The following is an 18,641-nucleotide window of genomic DNA, read 5'->3' as shown; positions in this document are numbered from 1 at the left end:
AAGAATAGCATTAAAAGTAATTTATCATTTCCTGTTGCCTTCTTCTTTTGGGGTACAGACTGAAGGAAAGAAGGCATCAAACTGAAAAAAAAAAAGAGAGAGAGAATGACAATGACAATAGTGTAATACTGGGAAAAGATTAGGTCATTTCACTTCATTATTTTTTCCTAATTTTTCTTTTCTTCATATGATTTCATTTCTTCTTAGAAGTGTCCATTACTTACTTCACACATATTTTTTTTTCAGTGGGAACAAGTAAAAACTAATGGGGAATAGATCAAAATAGGAAATAGTAGTCTCTGGATTAGAGACATCACTTAGTCAATTATGAAAGGTACATTCAATATGGAGGCCAAAATGTTCTAGAGTCCCTTTAAATCAAAATAAAATTTGTATCATTAATTTATATCTATGCAATTAATAATAAAAAGAAAGTATATTGAACAAGAATTCAGACTGAATTTCTGCCCGTTTTGATATTTCAAAGAAACAATTATCATTCATAACCAAAAAGAAGTTTTAAACATCTAAACCTGTGTTTATTCATTTGTAAAATTGGAATTTTAACAATTGTCCTACTTCCTTAATAAATGTTTCAATATTTAAATAAGAAAACATATGTGCAATATTTTAATATACAATTATTATTTTGTAATAGGAAATAAATGTGTAAATTTTAATTCAAAATTTATAATATATATATATATTCATAATCATACTTTGACTTCTCCTTTAATTAATTTTGTTATTAAATAACCAGAGACTCTATATTGAATGATTTTGAATGTGTAAAAATTAATACTAAAATAATTAAATATATTTTAACAATGATGACATATTTGTTATTTTATTTTATTTAACCAAATACCAGAATTCTTATTTTTAGGTAGTGTTACTTGAAAAACTAACACACTGATTAATTCCTGAGATGATCTTTGGTGAGATTATATTCCATCAATTTTATTGTATCATTATAATGCTACTGATATAATATTTTCTGGGAGTACAACAGTAGTATTAAGATTGAAGGCAGGAGGAGAAGAGGACAACAGAGGATGAGATGGTTGGAGGGCATCACTGACTCGATGGACATGAGTTTAAGCAAGTTCCAAGTTGGTGATGGACAGGGAAGCCTGGCATGCTGCAGTCCATGGAGTTGCAAAGAGTCGGACACAACTGAGCAACTGAACTAAACTGAACAGTAATATTTATAAGGCAAACATGTCTCCCTGTCTCACAAAATTTCTGGTGATTTATTTTTTTTTTTTAATTTTATTTTATTTTTAAACTTTACATAATTGTATTAGTTTTGCCAAATATATAACAGTAAAATGAGCACTAAGTAACGAGATGTGGATACATATCCACCTTAACCTATACTCCAAGAGGGACTTGTATATAAAATATGTTAATTAGTATAAACTGTAATAAATTCACAAATTAAAAACGCATATGTATCTCATAAGTAGATATATCCAAAAACCAAACATGCAAAAGACTCTATTATGACAAACTAGTTTTTTATAGATTGATTTACTTATTTCACAAATATTTTTCCACTCACCAAGCCACTCAATGCCCCAGATAATACAAGGGCAAGTAAGGTAAAAATTCTTTCTTTTCAAGATCTATAGTGGGATAGAGGTATCTTATATGCATAAAAATAACTAAAATGCAAAGAAAGAACTGCTTACGTTCCCGAAACATATTTTAAGTTCAACAATAATGCAAAATAATTATGTGGTCTTACAAAATTGTGAAGTAAGTAAATCTGTAAATATGTACATGTATATAGGTATTTGGGTATATAAAGATGAAGATATATATACCTCCATGTGTTTAAATTTTGTTTTTTAATTTTAAGCAATTAATTAAAGATTACTGAAAAAAAAACAGCATTGAGCTACATTTAGAAAATGAATAGAACTTGGAAATTATTGAAAAGCCATTTTGGAAAATCAACTGATGAGGAAAAGAAAGCAACATAAAAGATGAGACTATAGCAGGAAGACCTACCTGAAATAAAGAATAAGTAATGAAATAAGTCCTTAAAGTATGCTGGAGCATACTTTAGGTAATGTAAAGTTACCAGAGGATCTTCATTTTGGCTGCTGTCAGCTAATCCCCTAAATTAATGAAAGTCTATTGTTAATGATATTTATAAAAATTATAATAGCTAAAATATATTGTTTACTTTGTATCAGGAATGATGCCAAGGGGTTTGCAAATTTTATCTCATAACCTGTAGGTTGAATATTATCATTAAATAATTTTATTGAGCAGTAACTAATCTTAATCAGTTTCCTGATCCAGTTTTGTTTTTGTTTTTTTTTTTATGATTCAAAGAAGTATGGCACTGTTTTTAAGATTCCAACCTAAATGCACATAGGTGTATGTGTATGTGTGTGTGTGTGTGTGTGTGTGTGTGTGTGTTTAGTCGCTGGGTGTGATCTGATTCTTTGGAATCCCAGGGACTATAGTCTATCAGGGTCCTCTGTCCATGTGATTTCCCGGGAAAGAATACTGGAGTGGGTTGCCATTTACCCCTCCAGGAGATCTTCCTGACCCAGGTATAGAGCTAGCAAACTCCTGTTTCCTGTATCTTCTGCATTGCAGGTGGGTTCTTTACCTACTGAGTTGTCAGTGAAGCTGACATGTATTTGTAGCTGGAAGTGCACATGTATTTGTAGCTGGAAGTAAAAAAAAAAAAAAAAAAAAGATGATGAGGATATTAAACAGGTTTAGAGATATTTGGAAATTTTCTCTTCTTGTATACAGCAGAAGAAAAGTGAATCGAGATTTTAATGTCATTTCAGTCTCAGGTGTGTCCAACTCTTTGCGACCCCATGGACTACAGTAGACCAGGCCTCCCTGTCCATCACCAACTCCCAGAGCTTGCTCAAACTCATGTCCATCCAGTTGGTGATGCCATCCAACCATCTCATCCTCTGTTGTCCCCTTCTTCCCCACCTTCAATCTTTCCCAGTGTCAGTGTCTTTCCAATGAGCCAGTTCACATCAGGTAGCCAAAGGATTGGAGTTTCAGCTTCAGCATCAGTCCTTCTAATGAATATTCAGGACTGATTTCCTTTAGGACTGACTGTTTTTATCTCCTTGCAGTCCAAGGGACTCTCTCAAGAGTCTTCTCCAACACCACAGTTCAAAAGCATCAATTCTTTGGCACTCAGCTTTCTTTATAGTCCAACTCTCACATCCATACATGACTACTGGAAAAACCATAGCTTTGACTAGAGAGACCTTTGTTGGCAAAGTAATGTCTCTGCTTTTTAATATCCTAGAAGTCCCTTGATTTTAATGCAAATGAAGAAAATTAACAATAATGTACACATTAGTGATTTCCTCATATAAAATCATGCAAATTGTATGCTATGTGAAGCTGGGTGATATAGAAAAGACCAGATATTGTCTGCCAGAAATCAAGTGATTGTACATGTCAAATATGATGAGATTTTTTTAGAATGCCCAGGAAGTCAGAAAATCAGCTCATCAATTATTGAGATTAGAGAGAAGTGTCATACTTTCCATTGGGGGTAGGAAGTTCAAATTAATTCATAAAATTAAGTGGCTAAAGCATGGAAGTGCTATTTCAATGAAGAATTATTTGCAGAAGAATATCAAATATTGTTTGTTCTATGGATCAAACAGAGGAACAGGTGATAATTACCAAGTGTTCTTTACATAAACTACTATTCCAACCAAGAAAAATGATTAATTCAAGTATACTGAGAAAAGTGTAGGATTTTAGAAGAAACATTTAATGATGACAAGATGGTTTTGATGCCTGCAAAAGCAACTGTCAGGAAGAAAAAACATTTCTCATGAACATTCAGAATATGTCAAATACTGACAATAAATTTAGGGGAAAATCCATGTAAAATAGTATTAAAGAGAGGAGAGTATGAAGGCAAAGCATCTCAAATGAAGGAAAAAATGAGTGAGAAATAGAAACAAGATGAACAATAGTCATCACATATTCTAAGTCTACTTTTTCAAGGCATTAAAAGGCTGCCTTGAATTAGAAGTAGGTGAGCCTCAGGAGGTATTAAGTAACAAATAGAACACCAGAAGCATAATATAACATGCAACAATTTCTTTAACTAGATAGTCCTGGCCATAAGTTACAGCTATAATGTTAAAGGAAGGGTGAGAAAGAGAGAAAGAAAAGACACTGACCTTGAGCCCCAGCTGTGTGATAAATACTGCTTTGGGCACAGTCCAGTGAATTATTACCAGGATTCAGAAATATATAGGAGTAGCTGTAAGCATTTCTATTTTACAGACAAGAAAACTGAGTCTCATAAAACCCAAATAACATCCCTGTGACCACAGAACTAATAGTTGGTGAAGTAAAAAGTCAAACATAACTTGTTTACACAACACTATCTGAGGATACAGACTGAACTACAAGGTAAATTCAATAGCCAAGACCTTATCTCTTATATCACTGTATTCTCAAAGAAAGTATCTAACATAAGCCAAGGACTCAATAAATAAATGTTGAAAAACTGGTGAATGAATGTCTAAAAAAGAACATGTTTCTATAGGGAAAAAAAACAAAATGAATGGATAAAACACAAAAGAAATTCCTGAAAGAACAAAGGAAAATGAAAAAAATCAAGTATCCTAGAATTTAGTAAACATATTCTATACAAATAGCAAAATACAAAGTTCTTGAAGAATTTGCAACAATAGAAGTGAATGACTGTTATGTAAGACAGATATAGTCTTTTGCAAAGGCAAAATAGATAAGAATATACTGTAATGTGAAATTTATAAAATAAATAAAATGTAGAAGAATACAGAAATCACAGAAGGAGGAGGAGTTAGAATTGGGTTATAGAGGGTTGAAAATTTTCTTGAATGATATGAGATAAAAACAGGACTTTATATTGGGAGAACTTTAGATAGCCGAAAAACAAATCATCATAAAATACACAATCCTCTTGGGATAAAATCTATCAAAAATGGATATGTAAACACATCTAAGAAGATTCTTAAATAACACAGCATTAGATAAAAAAAAGTTTTCATTCAATTAAGCTATAAACTCTATATACTTCTACCAGCCATCAGAAAAAGGCAAACTACCTAATTCCAATGTTTCACTTTATTCAACTGTAATTAAACATAAAAATTTATAACATATTACTGACATGTTTAATGAATTTGGTATAAGTGCATCTTTTATTCATCCCTAATTTTTTTTTTAATCTTCCCATCTATCTTGGGAAATAACAATGCTCAATACTCTAGGCTGCCTAATACTTTTCAAAGGAGGGTTATAATTCAACTTGATTCAGCTGTTTAGTTATACCAGAATTAGCATTCAAAAGATTAATTTGGTGATGTCGAATACTACAGGAAGTAACAGCTTCTTTTTCTTTCTGTTAAGGAGTACAGTATACCAAAAGCTCCAAGAAATATTATGGTTTTTAAAAAAATAAGCAAGGGCTTTGGAGACACACATGTCTAGAATCAAACCCTGGTTATGCGATTTACTAGCTGTGTTAAAGCTCAGAAAGATATTCATCTTCTTTGAGTTGGTTTCTCCACTTACAAAGGAGAAAAATTGAGGTTGTTGCAAGGATCCAAGGATGTAACAAATGTATAATGCCTAACTACAGATGACATTCAAAAGCTGTTCATTTTTTTTCTTGTATTATCAATACCTTGTAATCATTATGGATAAAATCATTTGGGGATGAGAGGGTTTCCACGCCCCCCCCCCCAGAATATTTACAGTTTTAAGAATTCACTATTCTCCAACTACTAGTTCCCTTCTCCAGGGGATCTTTCTGACTCAGGGATCAAATCTGAGTCTCCCACACTGCAGGCAGATTCTTTACCATCTGTGCCACCAAGGAAGCCCTCTAAATAGTTATAACTATATGATATACTCTAATACTCTCATCTAAAATAATGTAACAGTCTTCATCAAATACATAACACACATTCTTGATTATTTTAAAATGATTGTTAACTTAGTTACTAAAATGCAGCTGGTCCTTAATGATGTTTAATAAGCATTAAAGCCTAGTAAGCAATAAATTTATCAACTGTTTTTATATTTTCTTAGGGAGAGACACAGAATAATCAAGTCATGAGGCTTGGAATAAAAGTCCTAGATTTGAATTCTGATTCAGTCACTACCTGTTCTACCTGAGGCAAGTTACATTACATTTTTAAGCCTGAATTTACATGGCAATAAAGCTGGAAAAGCACTACCTTATCACATATTGTTGTGAAACTATGTCATATATAGTAGGTACTCAATACGCGTTAGTTGAATCTGAATCATGATGTTGATGGCTTCATCATGATTATGAACTTAAATCTTGTTGTTGTGCATTTGGCAAATGTGCAGAATTTGAGCAAGCATTCATAATTCCTGAGCTTCTACTGAATATATTGTCTATGAATAAAAATAGCAATACAGACAGAGTGTTCTTGCCCATAGACTACATCTGAACTGCACTGCCTTCAGCATAACATATAGATGCCCTAAGAAATGATAAGTGCATGTCTAATCCTGAATAATTATTGGCTGTCTTATCCAGAATACACAGCTATTTTTTTTATTCTAACCCTCTTATCGACAATTCCAGTGTTGTCACCAGTCATCACCTCTCCCATTCTAGATTCTGTCACAAATGTTCATCTTCACCCTCTAAACTCATCCACTGCCATCTCATTGTATTTTCTAATCCCTCTTATTTCTTCTTTTCTGTCTCTTCTCATTTTTCCTTCTGTCCTTGATGTTTCATGTGAATACCCAATTACAGGGATCTCTTACTTCTGGTAAGTGAATCAAATCACCATCAGTTTGTTGAGCATAAAATTTTGGGCTTCATTACTATAGAGTTATCTGGGTCTGCACCCTATAGATAAAACCTTTTATAGTGCGTTTCTACTTCCAGATTTGGAGTCTTCTGACTTGGTCATTGGGCTCAGCAACAACAAATACAAGTATGCCCATTAAATACGATCTTTAAAATATAAAATGTCAAGATTTAGCTAAACTACTTTATGCTATTGCTGCCCATGCATCCACTCTGTGACTAAGTGGGCACCAAGTGGGCCAAAGAGACCCTGAGCTGACACTAGTCCCTCCAGCCGGTGCATGTCCTAGATAAGCTGAGAAGACTCACAGGCAAATGTAAGCTCCTGACGTCATTTCCTCAGCAGTCCCTGTGACCAACATTCTCCCCTGCCTCCCAACCTGTGCCTTCCCCTTAGATAAAATCTAATTCTTTTTGGTTGGAATTGACCAATCTGTCCTTCACCACGGAACCCTATATCATTCCACCTAGGAACCACAATAAAGTAATGTGCCCCCGGCCCTGCTGCTCTCTCTACAAGCATCCTGCCTTGACCTCCCTGTGCAGCCCCTAGAGGTGTGCAGTCTACTTCATCTAAGCCCTGTGAGTAAAAACTTCTTTATTTCAAATTTCCATGCAGTCTTCTGTTGACCCAAGGCTCAGCTCACCATCTGATACCACAGGATTTCACTTAAGCATTATTTAACAACATCACAACAAAAATATATCTTCAATGGATACTACACAGTGGTTTCACAAATGATTGGTAAAATGACTTAAATGAGGAAAATATGCCCATACCAATAAGTACTGCCAACACATTTCAGACTGAGACTAGGAGAACACAAGCAGATTAAAATCATCAGCTGATATAAATGTTGTGCTTGCTAAAGGGCAGATAATATGTTAGCATTTTACATGCATTATCTCATATGATCCATATTGTTCTGCCAGGGAGGTGCCAACTAAAGGCATTTGTTCAAGGTCACACAGCCAGGAAATAGAGAAGTAGATAATCATACTCTCATTATTCCCATTCTGGACACCTCAAAGCATGACAGGTTTCAATGCAACTAAACAATTACAATAAAAGATAAACTCTGTGGATAAGCTAAACTAACTCTCTGTATCTATTATTTCATATAAGCGATGTGTGAACAAGAAAAGTGATCAATGACATATACTCAAGAAGACAAGTGAGCAATTAACTCAATAACTTATATATAATTCATTTCTGTGAACATATTCTCCCCATATTAGCCTCTGATCCAACTGCAGGCCAAGGTAAAGTGTGAATTTACCTTTTAAAATAAACATAAATGGACTAGTAACACTGAAGGAAGATATATACTTAGTGTATTTTTTCAGAACTTCAGTATACACAGTGTGTGAATATGTGTGTGTGTGTATGTGTGTGTGTGTATATATATATATATATATATGTATGTATATCTTACTTCATCATGGGGATGGTATACATTTAGGATCATTCTGATTATTTAATAAATTATATGAAATATAATTGATTCCTTTTTATTGCAATTATTCCATGTAGGATAAAATAGGCTGAACTTTATGTATCCCGGTGATCTAAAGTCTTAGGCTGTAATTAGAAGTCACTTATATATCATACTTTCTTCCTGCCCTTTCTTCTCTCTTTTCCTTCAGCTCTCCTTCAATTCCTTCACTCCACATTCACATTTTGAGAACTAACAATGTGCCAGCAATGTGTTAAGTAATAGATGTCATTTTCTATTTAGCTGGTCAGTTACCAAGACATTAATTTGAAAATAAGTTATTTACAAATCAGATATATCTAAATATGATCTCCTATAAAAAATATCATAGCATTAGGAAAACTTTATGTTCCCTTTGACTTATTTATGCAATATTCTGAAACAATAGTATGTGATATAATTGGAGAGAATAAACAGAAAATACTCTCCTGCCTTCTGATTATAGCTCTTATGTTCATAGTATCTCTTAAATCCTTATAACATCTTTTAACTTAGTTGCATGAGAGGAAAGGGGTTTCTGAAGACAACAGAACAAACACACTTTTCCCCCAGTGCCCTTTAACTCATCCAAAATCTCTCAGTACTTCATGGTAGTAGCTATAGTTTTAAATAAGCCCAATCTTGTAGCATGAGTATGGGCACTGGACCTGTGTCCAAAGGACTTAGTGAAATTCAGTGAAAAATAATTTAGTTCTGGACCAAAAAGTGTTATAAACATCCTCCTTAAATTGAACAAATTACCAGCTATCCAGAAAGTATAATGTATTGGCTTCTCTTCAAAACAGCAACACTAATACTGGCAGCACTGCCAAATTCCTCCTTTCCTATATTCCCCTTTTCCTAGAGAAAGTGATTAAAAGACCAGATTTCATGCCAGCTGGATGCTTAAGAGCGTCAAAGGTCTTCTGTCAGGATTCAGAACTTGATATGGCTTAGAAAACACTATGCTAATAGATAACCTCCTCAACATTATAAATCAAAGCCATATGACCACATTAAAATTCTATCAGCTAGTATCAATACTCTGTGGTTTATAAAGTACAGTTGACCTACCTCTGGGAGATAGTCAGAATGATACAAAAGTTAAGCTCTGGCTTGGGGAGTGTAGCTACTTTTCACAATTGAGATGATTCATTCTCAACAAATACCCAATTCTCTACACCTCTGTATCTTTATTGATTTTATTTAATTGAAACCTTAGGAGAAAGGAAGAGGAGACTCCATGAGTTGAGGCAGGAAAAGAAAAAATGTTAGAAGGTTACAATGGACACTTTGCTACTTTGAACTGTTCCTGTTATCAGCTAATTATAATTACAAAGAGCAATAGCCTTCCTATATAATGTAAAATCTTAGATCTTCTGAAAACTATTAAATACATCTCAATAATCTTAAAACTGTACCTTATAATTGCATTACAAACTTTTTCTGATGAAACCTACAGTAAGAAATACATCTAAAATCTTGACAGAGTATAAACACACAAACATAAAAAATAAAAGTTTAATCAAATAAAACTTACCTTTACTATGTATAATGCTTTTTACCCTATTTTAGTACAATTTATTAAAAAAATACCTTTAGTAGCTAATACATTTTCTTCAAGACTCACTAATAGCTTGTATCCTGCAATTTAAAGACACTGAATTATTCCAATGTATGTGTCTCAATCCAATAGGACTTCTGCAGGCATTACTTAAAGACAGAGACTATTGATAAATGGATTCAATAAAAAGTACTCAATCACGATAAGCACGCAGATCTATTGCAGCAATAAAGATACCGAAATTATTAAAATTTGAAATAATTAATAATATAAAGGAAAAATACATTTAATCTTTTGCTTATCCTTCCAAAAATTCATTAATTTAAAATATAGTGGCAGTTGGCTTGATATAGGCAAGATTCAATATTAAGGCCCTAGAAATGGATGAACAACAGTCATAAAGTTTACAAACCCAGGTGTTTTGCCAATCAAATTTAACACAGTATAAAAGAAAAATACTTGAAAAAAACATCAAAAAACTTCTATTATTAAATTTCTCCAATATCTTATAAATTGTCACATTTTAGGTATGGTGTACTAATTAATTAGTGTACCGCCAAACTCCTCGGACCATGGGGATTCTCCAGGCAAGAATACTGTAGTGGGCTGCAATGGGATCTTCCTAGTGCAGGTATCAAACTCAGGTCTCCAACATTGCAGGCAGATTCTTTACCAGCTAAGTCACCAGGGATGACCAATAATACTGGAGTGGGTAGCCTACCCCTTCTCCAGGGGATCTTTCTGACCCAGGAATCGAGCCAGGGTCTCAGGCGTTGAAGACAGATTATTAACTGAGCTACCAGGGAAGTCCAATTAAAATCCAATTTGTTAATGACAGTGCCTATGTAGAAAATCCTGGATTTTACTCTCTTAATAGCCTGGGAAGTTTGTTTCCATTGTTGAATTTGAAACACATAAAATATCTGACAAAAAAGCATGTGATGCCATTTAAAAATTCTTCTACAAAAGCAAGAAAGCAGGCAATACAATGCTCCAAAAAAAAGAGCAGTATATATTATTTTCCCTTATACATAGAAATGTCCATGACAATCTGTAATGGATCAACAAAGCTTTAAGAACAATGAAATGAAGAAATGAGTCAAGTCCATCTTCTGTTCCAACTCAAGAAAATCCTCTCTAGAGCATCCTTTAGAGATGACTATTAGGAAATCAATGCTGAGAAAGAGATGGTTAGACGGCATCACCGACTCAATGGACATGAGTTTGAATAAACTCCAGGAGATGGTGAAGGGCAGGGAAGCCTGAAGTGCTGCAGTTCATGGGGTTGCAAAGAGTCAGGTACAACATAGCAACTGAACAACTGCATTATTCATGGTTTAAAGTTACCATCTTTCCTGCAAAAGTATGGATACAAGCAGCAAAATAGGAATTTATGATGACTGCTGTTTATATTGGGGCCAGACATTTATATAATATCTTTTAGAAAGATATTATTTTGAAGCATGTAAGGGGAAGGTCACTGCATCATCTAATACTCTGTTAAACGAGAAAAAAAAAAAAAAAACTAATAAAGCTTCCCTTAGCTCTTCCATGTTAGAAATACGTTGTCTATAATGTTTTAGTGTATGACATTTTGAACAGGATATGGTAGAAAGGTGATCTGATTTCTAATCAAAAGTTTCAAATGGCTTGAGAGACTTATTTGTACAATGGTTACATGCACTTTTATGATCATACACTTCATATATTTCATAAGAAATTGGAAACTTTGATTTGTTCTTCAGGTATTAAGCTACAAAAAAAAAAAGGTCTTTAATTCCTATTGATTTCAATAGTCAACACTGCAGGAATTAGTTCAACATTTTGATCACATATCCACAAACAGAGTTTAGCCCTGGTTCTCTTTTCTCAGTCAAAAAAAAAAAAAAGATACAGTATTATTGACTCTTCCCAATTTATATTCATCAACTATTTTTCCCATTCATATCATCGGTATATTATTTATACTTCAATTAATTATTTAACATTATATTTAATTAAAATGTATATAATTGGTTTATTGTATTCACCATAGTCTGGGTGATGACAATACCCCAAATATCCATCTTTCTTTTTTGTAATATGCTCCAGCGTTATTATGGTTCTATTCTTGCCTCCTTAAACAACTATTACATCCAGTGCTAGGAAGCAACTATTTATGTTACCATGAGCAATATTCAATATAGTTAAAAATCACTAAAACTATTACTTCTCAACACATATTAATCAGGGTTCTATCAGAAAAATGTAAACCACTCTGAATATTTAAAACTTAGAGGATTTAATTCAGAGAATTGACTGCAAAGATGATGCAAAAGTTGATAAGAAGAACAGGTGATGGTAAGACAACCCGACGGTTAAAATATTAGGAAGCTACTACTACTCTTAGGATGGAAGAACAAATGGGTGAAGCAGTATACAGAAGCCCAAGTTAAGGTTATCCAGTGGAAAATGGAGCAAAGAGCTTCCAGTGGGAGATGGAGACACTGCTGAACACTGCCCAAAGCAATGTAGGAGGGGAGAAACACCTTGACCTCTCACTCATCATGTACTCCCATCTCCCAAAACCACCTACCACAGGACAACCACAGTCTGAAAACAGCTGACATGAAGAACAAGGGAATACAGCCTGGGGATTAGCTTCATTGTCTATCTCTAATAGCAAAGTATAGCAGAAGGATAAAAGTTGGATCTGGTCAATAAGGCCCAGAAATGTCACTTACAGGATGTGAATAATTCTTCAAACATTTTGCAACTCAGGTATTTCAGAATTAATTTAGTCCATGAAGCTATTTAACTGTAAATTCAACTATTTAAAATAAGTAGTTCATTAACATGCTTGTGCTCAAAGATTTATACAACCACATGGGTTAATTAGTCCTTCTGGACTAAAAAGACTAGAAAAATATAAATCCATCTGGAAAATTTTAAAATGCTACGTTGTTCTTTAATATAATGAATGATTATGTATTAATGTATCGAGTAGTGCCTCATGTTAATACAACAGTTCTACACATCACTACAGGTAACATTGTTGCATTTTATTCCATATTTTGGAGCATATTTTTCAAAAATGACTCAGCATGACAATCTATTACCCCTTCTCTTTTGAAAAGAATGAGAAAAACCTCAGAATTAAAAAAAAAAAAAAAAAAAAAAAACTGTTTGATAACACTATTCAACTATTCAATAAGCATATAGGCTTTTAAATAATGCCTTAATGTTATAAATTGCAAATGCCTGTAGAGTTGAACAGTGTATTTGCACCACATAAATAGGTAGGAATGACTCAACAGATGAGTTTGAAGAGACTCTACCATTGAAGACACTCTTCAATGATATTCAAAAAGTATAGTATAATTGAGGTATATTGCTATTGACAATTCTGCATTCTTATACATCATTTACTTGCTTGTATCCAATAGCATGCATTTCAAAACAAAACTAATTTAATGTAGTCTAATCAAAAGGCAAATGAATTGAGCAAAGTCTGAGAAGTAATAAATACTTGTGATATCCATTTATAAATCTACTCATAAGTTTTGTGACTTCCAATGGAAATAGCTTCTATGTAAATGCACTTTATTTTCTGTGATTGAAGCAAAAGTCTTCTGCCCTATTACAATATCATTATTAGGATCTCATATAACTTTCACTGAAATCTATTTCATTAAAATGACAAAGTTATGTTCAACTTTGCTAACGTAAAAGAAGATATCACATTTAAGAAAAGAATCTCTCTTCCTTCCTTTGATTAAAGGATGACAAGTAGAGAATGGGGTATTTTGAATTCATATCAGGATGGCAGCTTAAAATGTACAAAATTCATAGATGAGTTGAAGTAGAAACAGATGAAAGAACTCTCTTAAAAATGACATGTCTTTTTAAAAACTGGGAGGATATAAATGAGGTTGTTCCTTGTATTGTCTCAAAAGAATATTAAACATTTTTGGACATGTCGACATAACTGTATTTGTTAATAAGGTAAGAATAAAGTGACTGATTCACATTAAAGCAGCTGCAAAACTACAAAAAAAAAATTCATCTGAAATTTATGTATTAAGCCAGAGCAGAGTTATGTTCCCCTTGGTTTTCTAGATCTAGAAACACTGGGTCCTAATGCATGACCAGTGTAGTTCTGGAATGTCCTGTTCTTTGCTACATCACCTGATGAAACATCAACTCAGATCTTCCAGGTACTACAAAATATAATTTGAAGACTAGAGAAAAAGTTCATTTCTCCATATACAGATTAACAAGTTCTATTAAGCATAAAATATTAATAAGTAGTAAATGTGGTAGCAATCTAATATCTAGTATCTTAAAATTTAGTGAAAATGTTAATTTGTACTGGTAGCAAATTACAACGTGCTCCAGACATCCATGCATTTATTCAAAGTAAGGGAGGTACCAAGTGTTATTGTATTGAATAGATGCATCATTAAATACTTCAACAAGAATGTCCAAATATCTCAAGTGAATTCTTCAGAGATTTATCAGTGAATATCATTATTAGACCTAAGGGACATTTTGACATTTAATATATTGCCTCACTAAGCTTAAGAGGCAAAGTTAAAATGATAAGAATGTTGAAATTATTAAATGGAACTTCATTATAAGTCTTCTAATCCAAACAGAGAAGGTGATTTATAGAATGATAGGTATAGTTAGTGGATCACAGAATGGATTCTCTTTTGTATGATAACAAAATGTAAGAAAAGGTTTGCTTTTCTTGATTCTTTTCTCTAAAACAGACACTGGCATTTAGGAGATAGAAATGTATCATTTGACCTTTAAACTTCTGTTTCATTAATGTAACCACAAGCAACAGAGTCACTGATTGACACATTTGCACTTTCAGGCCTTTAGCACTTAAAGTTACTTGATAACTGTTATGCCACTATTTGCTTTTTATGAGATAGTTGGAGGAATATGTTACATTAAAAAGAGTAAAACATGCAAAGCTTAATAAACAATATCACATAACTCAGTAAAGTGTTCTCTTGAGTACTAGATTTCTGTACTTTGATGTGAAGGCGTGTTTGTATGAGGGAAGATTTTGTTTTTTTTGTTTTGTTTTGTTTTCTAATGAATTAGATAATTACACCAAATACAATTCCAAGTATCCAAAGTGAAAACATAAACTATAACTCTGTGACATTACTTTTGATGAAAAATATCTCACCTGACTTACACTTAAATAGTCCTTAAGCTCTTCTGTACTGGTATATGAACAGAGTAAATACCAGTTGCAGGAAAAATAACTGATGCAATTTAACATTTTTTTAAGAGAGAGAGAGGGTTTCTTATAACTATATATGTTTAAAGTATTTAAAACCTATGGTCAATGTAAAAAGATAAATTAAAAAAAATGGAATCAGTCCCTAGAGAATTCTAGAATTACTGTAAACCAATTACTTTGAGTAAAAAGTAATGCGGATCAGATTTGTTTCATATGGCAAAAAAAAAAAAAAAAAAAGAAAGAAAGATTCTGTCTATTTTTTAAGAAAACTGTAATTGGTTAGAAACATTATTCAAAAGAAACAGAGATACCATTCTCTTTAAAAAGTTTAAAAGCCAAAAGTTCTCTAAACTAAGATATGACAAAATTCAGGATACAGCATATAAATGGATGAGGTAGGTGCACACAAGTAAACAAGGACTGCACCAAATCAACAAAACTGGAAAAATATTGCTGCTGCTAGTTAGAGAAGCTTCACTATTGGCAGCAATGAGTGAACGAAACATAGGTCTCCTAGAAGCAGACCATGAGTTCAGCTATTTTAATTAGCCATAGTATTCATTAGATTATTCTCTAAAAACAAAACACTCAAGATATACCATCAAGAGACAAGCAGTCTATCAAATCCTTTAGATTGAAAATGTTAATGCTCATTACAAATAGGCAATATGCTACTACAATTATATAGATTGCAGTTCCCATGATATGTGTTTGCAGGCTCTAAAGACAGCATTTGATCCTTACCACTGTTGTTTAAACTTCCAAAACAAACTTAATATAAAGAATATCACCAAGGGTTTAATTTATATCCTCCGTGTGACCAAAAGTTCATCTCTTTTATCAGCAATTCGAGGTATTTTACTAAGTGGCAACAAACTGTTACTTTTGTACACATCCAGTAGCACTGTGTTTACAGTAGATACATACACTATAAACTAGTATCTATTAGAATCTGTAACAGTATTCTACATTAATTTGGACTCATAGGCATGTTTAAGAAGGTGTAAATCGTTTACCACACCCAGATCCAAGATCATTAAATTTACAATATATTGCATGTTTCAAATAAAACATAGCCTTCTCTGTTTCACCTTAAACACGCCACATACACTGATTTTCTGCAATCTGTACTTATAAGCCAACTACCACCCAGTGGAGAGAAAGGATATCTTTCAGGATCTATGTCAGGTGGGGGTGTCACAGGCAGAAGGGAAGGCTATAGGAAATGAAGGTATAAGGCTGTTTAGCCTTGTTTAGATCTAAGCACTTCTGATCATCAATTTATATTTTCACAGGAGAAAAAATGTTACCAGGCTCTTACAGCAATGTTGCTTATAGATAAAATTAGGCTACAGATGTTCATTAGTGACAAAACATTTCAATGCCCAAGCTTGGGGAAAAGAAGGGAAGAAGGAAGAGTGAGAAAAAGGAGCAAGACTTAAAATGCAAAAAGGGAGGAAAAGGGAAAGATGAGGGGATAGAGAGTAGCAGAGAGAGGGAGAGACTGTGTGTATACATGTGTGAGTGACAATGTGTGGAACAGTGAAGGAGCGAGCGGGTGCCTTTTTAGAGAGTAGAAGAGAATCTGAATGTGAAAGTGGTTGTTAGGGAGAGTATGGAAGTGCCAGCATGTATTAGAATGTGAAACAGAAATGTGAGGGAGTGTGGTTATGAAAAAGAGATTTGTGAGAGTGAGAAAATGGAACTGTAAGGGGTTAGAGGGAGCACACATGTGTGTGTGACAGGGATGGGAAACAATATGGGGAAAGAGATGGGAAATGTGAGTCGAGAGAGAGACAGAAGTCAAGCTCGCAGACCAGGGATATTAATGAGAAAGAAAAACGAAGAATGGAGAAGGTAAAGGATGGAGGAAAGCGTATTAAATAAAAGGATCAGAAATTAGAGTGGTGGAAATGAAAAAGAAAACATGAGGTGAAAAAAGAATGGGAGGAAAAACAGAAAAGCAATAAAAAGAGGTAATGGATAGAAAAGAGTAAGAAGGAGGGGAATTGGAAAAAAAAAAAAGAAGGAAGGAAAAAAGGGGGGGGGCGGGGGGACAAAGCGATAAGAGGAAAGAAAGAAAACTGAAAAGGGAGACATTGAGCCTAAGTGTCCAAGTGAGAGGGAAAATACATGGGAGCAGGGAGCCAGCAATTGGAAAAAGTCGCTTAGGTTACAGTAAAATAGAAACAAACCTGATAAACTTGTCAGACTCTCCAAGAGTACCCCAGGACAGTAAAACAGAGACCTTGTGAACTGAGTTTCCAAGTGGGACCGGCCCCTCCTAAACCTCACACTTCACTCATCTCAGGGCTACTTGGCGTTCCGGCAAAGTGCTTAAGCATCACCAGTTCTGTTTGCCACCTGCCCCGGAGTAAAGGGGCCACGGCTCCAGGCAGAATCAGCACCTGGACTTCTTGAAATGCGGTCCTTTTGATAGAGATCACCACCAGCATCTTTACTTGGTTTAAAAAGACCGCAAGAAAGGTGGAGAGACAGACAGACAGATTGAGACAAGTACGAAAAGCACGACGTTCCTCCTACCTAAGCACCGCCGTGTCCCCTTTTCTGACCATCATGTTGTCCACAGCCGCCCAGGGGAAGTCCACACTCTGTCCAGCCGGGAGGCAGGAGGGTAGCAGGCAGCACAGGCTGAGGAGCACCGCCGCCAGCCACTGGTTCGAGCAACAAGCACCCTGCACCAACAGCATCATGTCCATCCCTGCTAGGGCTGCTCACTCTCCAGCAGCTTTCAGCTCGCACTCCCCCACCCCCTGGTGCTGGCGAGTCTTCCCAGGAACCAGGCGGCGCGCCACAGGATTTTTTTTTTTCCCCTTCTTTTTTTCCCCCTTTCTTCTTCTTCTTTTTTTTTTTATTCTCTTTAATTTGGTGGGTGGGTGGGTTTCTTTTCTCCCCCCGCCCCCACACCTAGTTGTTGGGTGTTGTTTCTCTCTTTTTTGCCTCCCCTCCTCCTCTTTGCTTTCCCTCCCTCCCTCCCCTCCCACCCCCTAGCACCACTCTAAACCTCCTCTCGGTTGCTTTTGGCCGAGTCCGGAGTGTGTCTAATTCTCCTGCGGCTCGCGCGCTATCTAGCGAGGAGTGGAGCGCGCCGGCGAGTGAGGGAGGAGGCGCGGCGACGGCGGAGGCAGGGCGATCGGCGGCGGAGGCTGCAATAGCAGCAGCAATAGCAGCCGAAGCAGCGCGGAGCGCAGCGGCGGCCGGCGGCCCCCGGGCTCGCGCGCGTTGCCAAGCGGCCGTTTCCTTAGCAACCCCGCCCGGGGACTGAAGATGCAGCAGGGAGGGGGGAAATGAAGTGGCGGGGGGTTGGGGGGGGGGTAGGCAGAAAGAAAACGGAAAAAAAAAAAAAAGACACGGGAAGAGGTATATTATTATACAAACTGAGAGAAAAAAAAAAGAGAGAGAGAGAGAGATCGGAGACAGAACGCTTCCCTTCCTGTCGTACACACTAGAGTGATGCTTTGCTAGAAAAGTCTCCGCGTC

The 18,641-nt window shown here is 35.1% G+C and overlaps 1 protein-coding gene across 3 annotated transcripts in view; it reads right to left on the bottom strand.

Moving 5' to 3' along the window:
• Positions 1-18,031, bottom strand: part of NEGR1 (neuronal growth regulator 1) — a 1,047,432-nt gene extending 1,029,401 nt beyond the window's left edge. The window contains exon 1 of one of the 3 annotated variants that reach the window (XM_055585480.1): positions 17,685-18,031. In XM_055585480.1, coding sequence (XP_055441455.1) covers positions 17,685-17,860 — 176 coding nt within the window. In that variant the 5' untranslated portion in view covers positions 17,861-18,031. The remainder of the gene's footprint in view (positions 1-17,684) is intronic. The other 2 variants (XM_055585481.1, XM_055585482.1) reach the window with 2 other exon arrangements.
• Between the last annotated feature and the right edge of the window lie 610 nt (positions 18,032-18,641).

Source organism: Bubalus kerabau, chromosome 6 (genome assembly GCF_029407905.1).
Source record: "Bubalus kerabau isolate K-KA32 ecotype Philippines breed swamp buffalo chromosome 6, PCC_UOA_SB_1v2, whole genome shotgun sequence".
NCBI classification, from domain to species: domain Eukaryota; kingdom Metazoa; phylum Chordata; class Mammalia; order Artiodactyla; family Bovidae; genus Bubalus; species Bubalus kerabau.
This window is presented reverse-complemented; position numbering and strand designations above follow the sequence as displayed.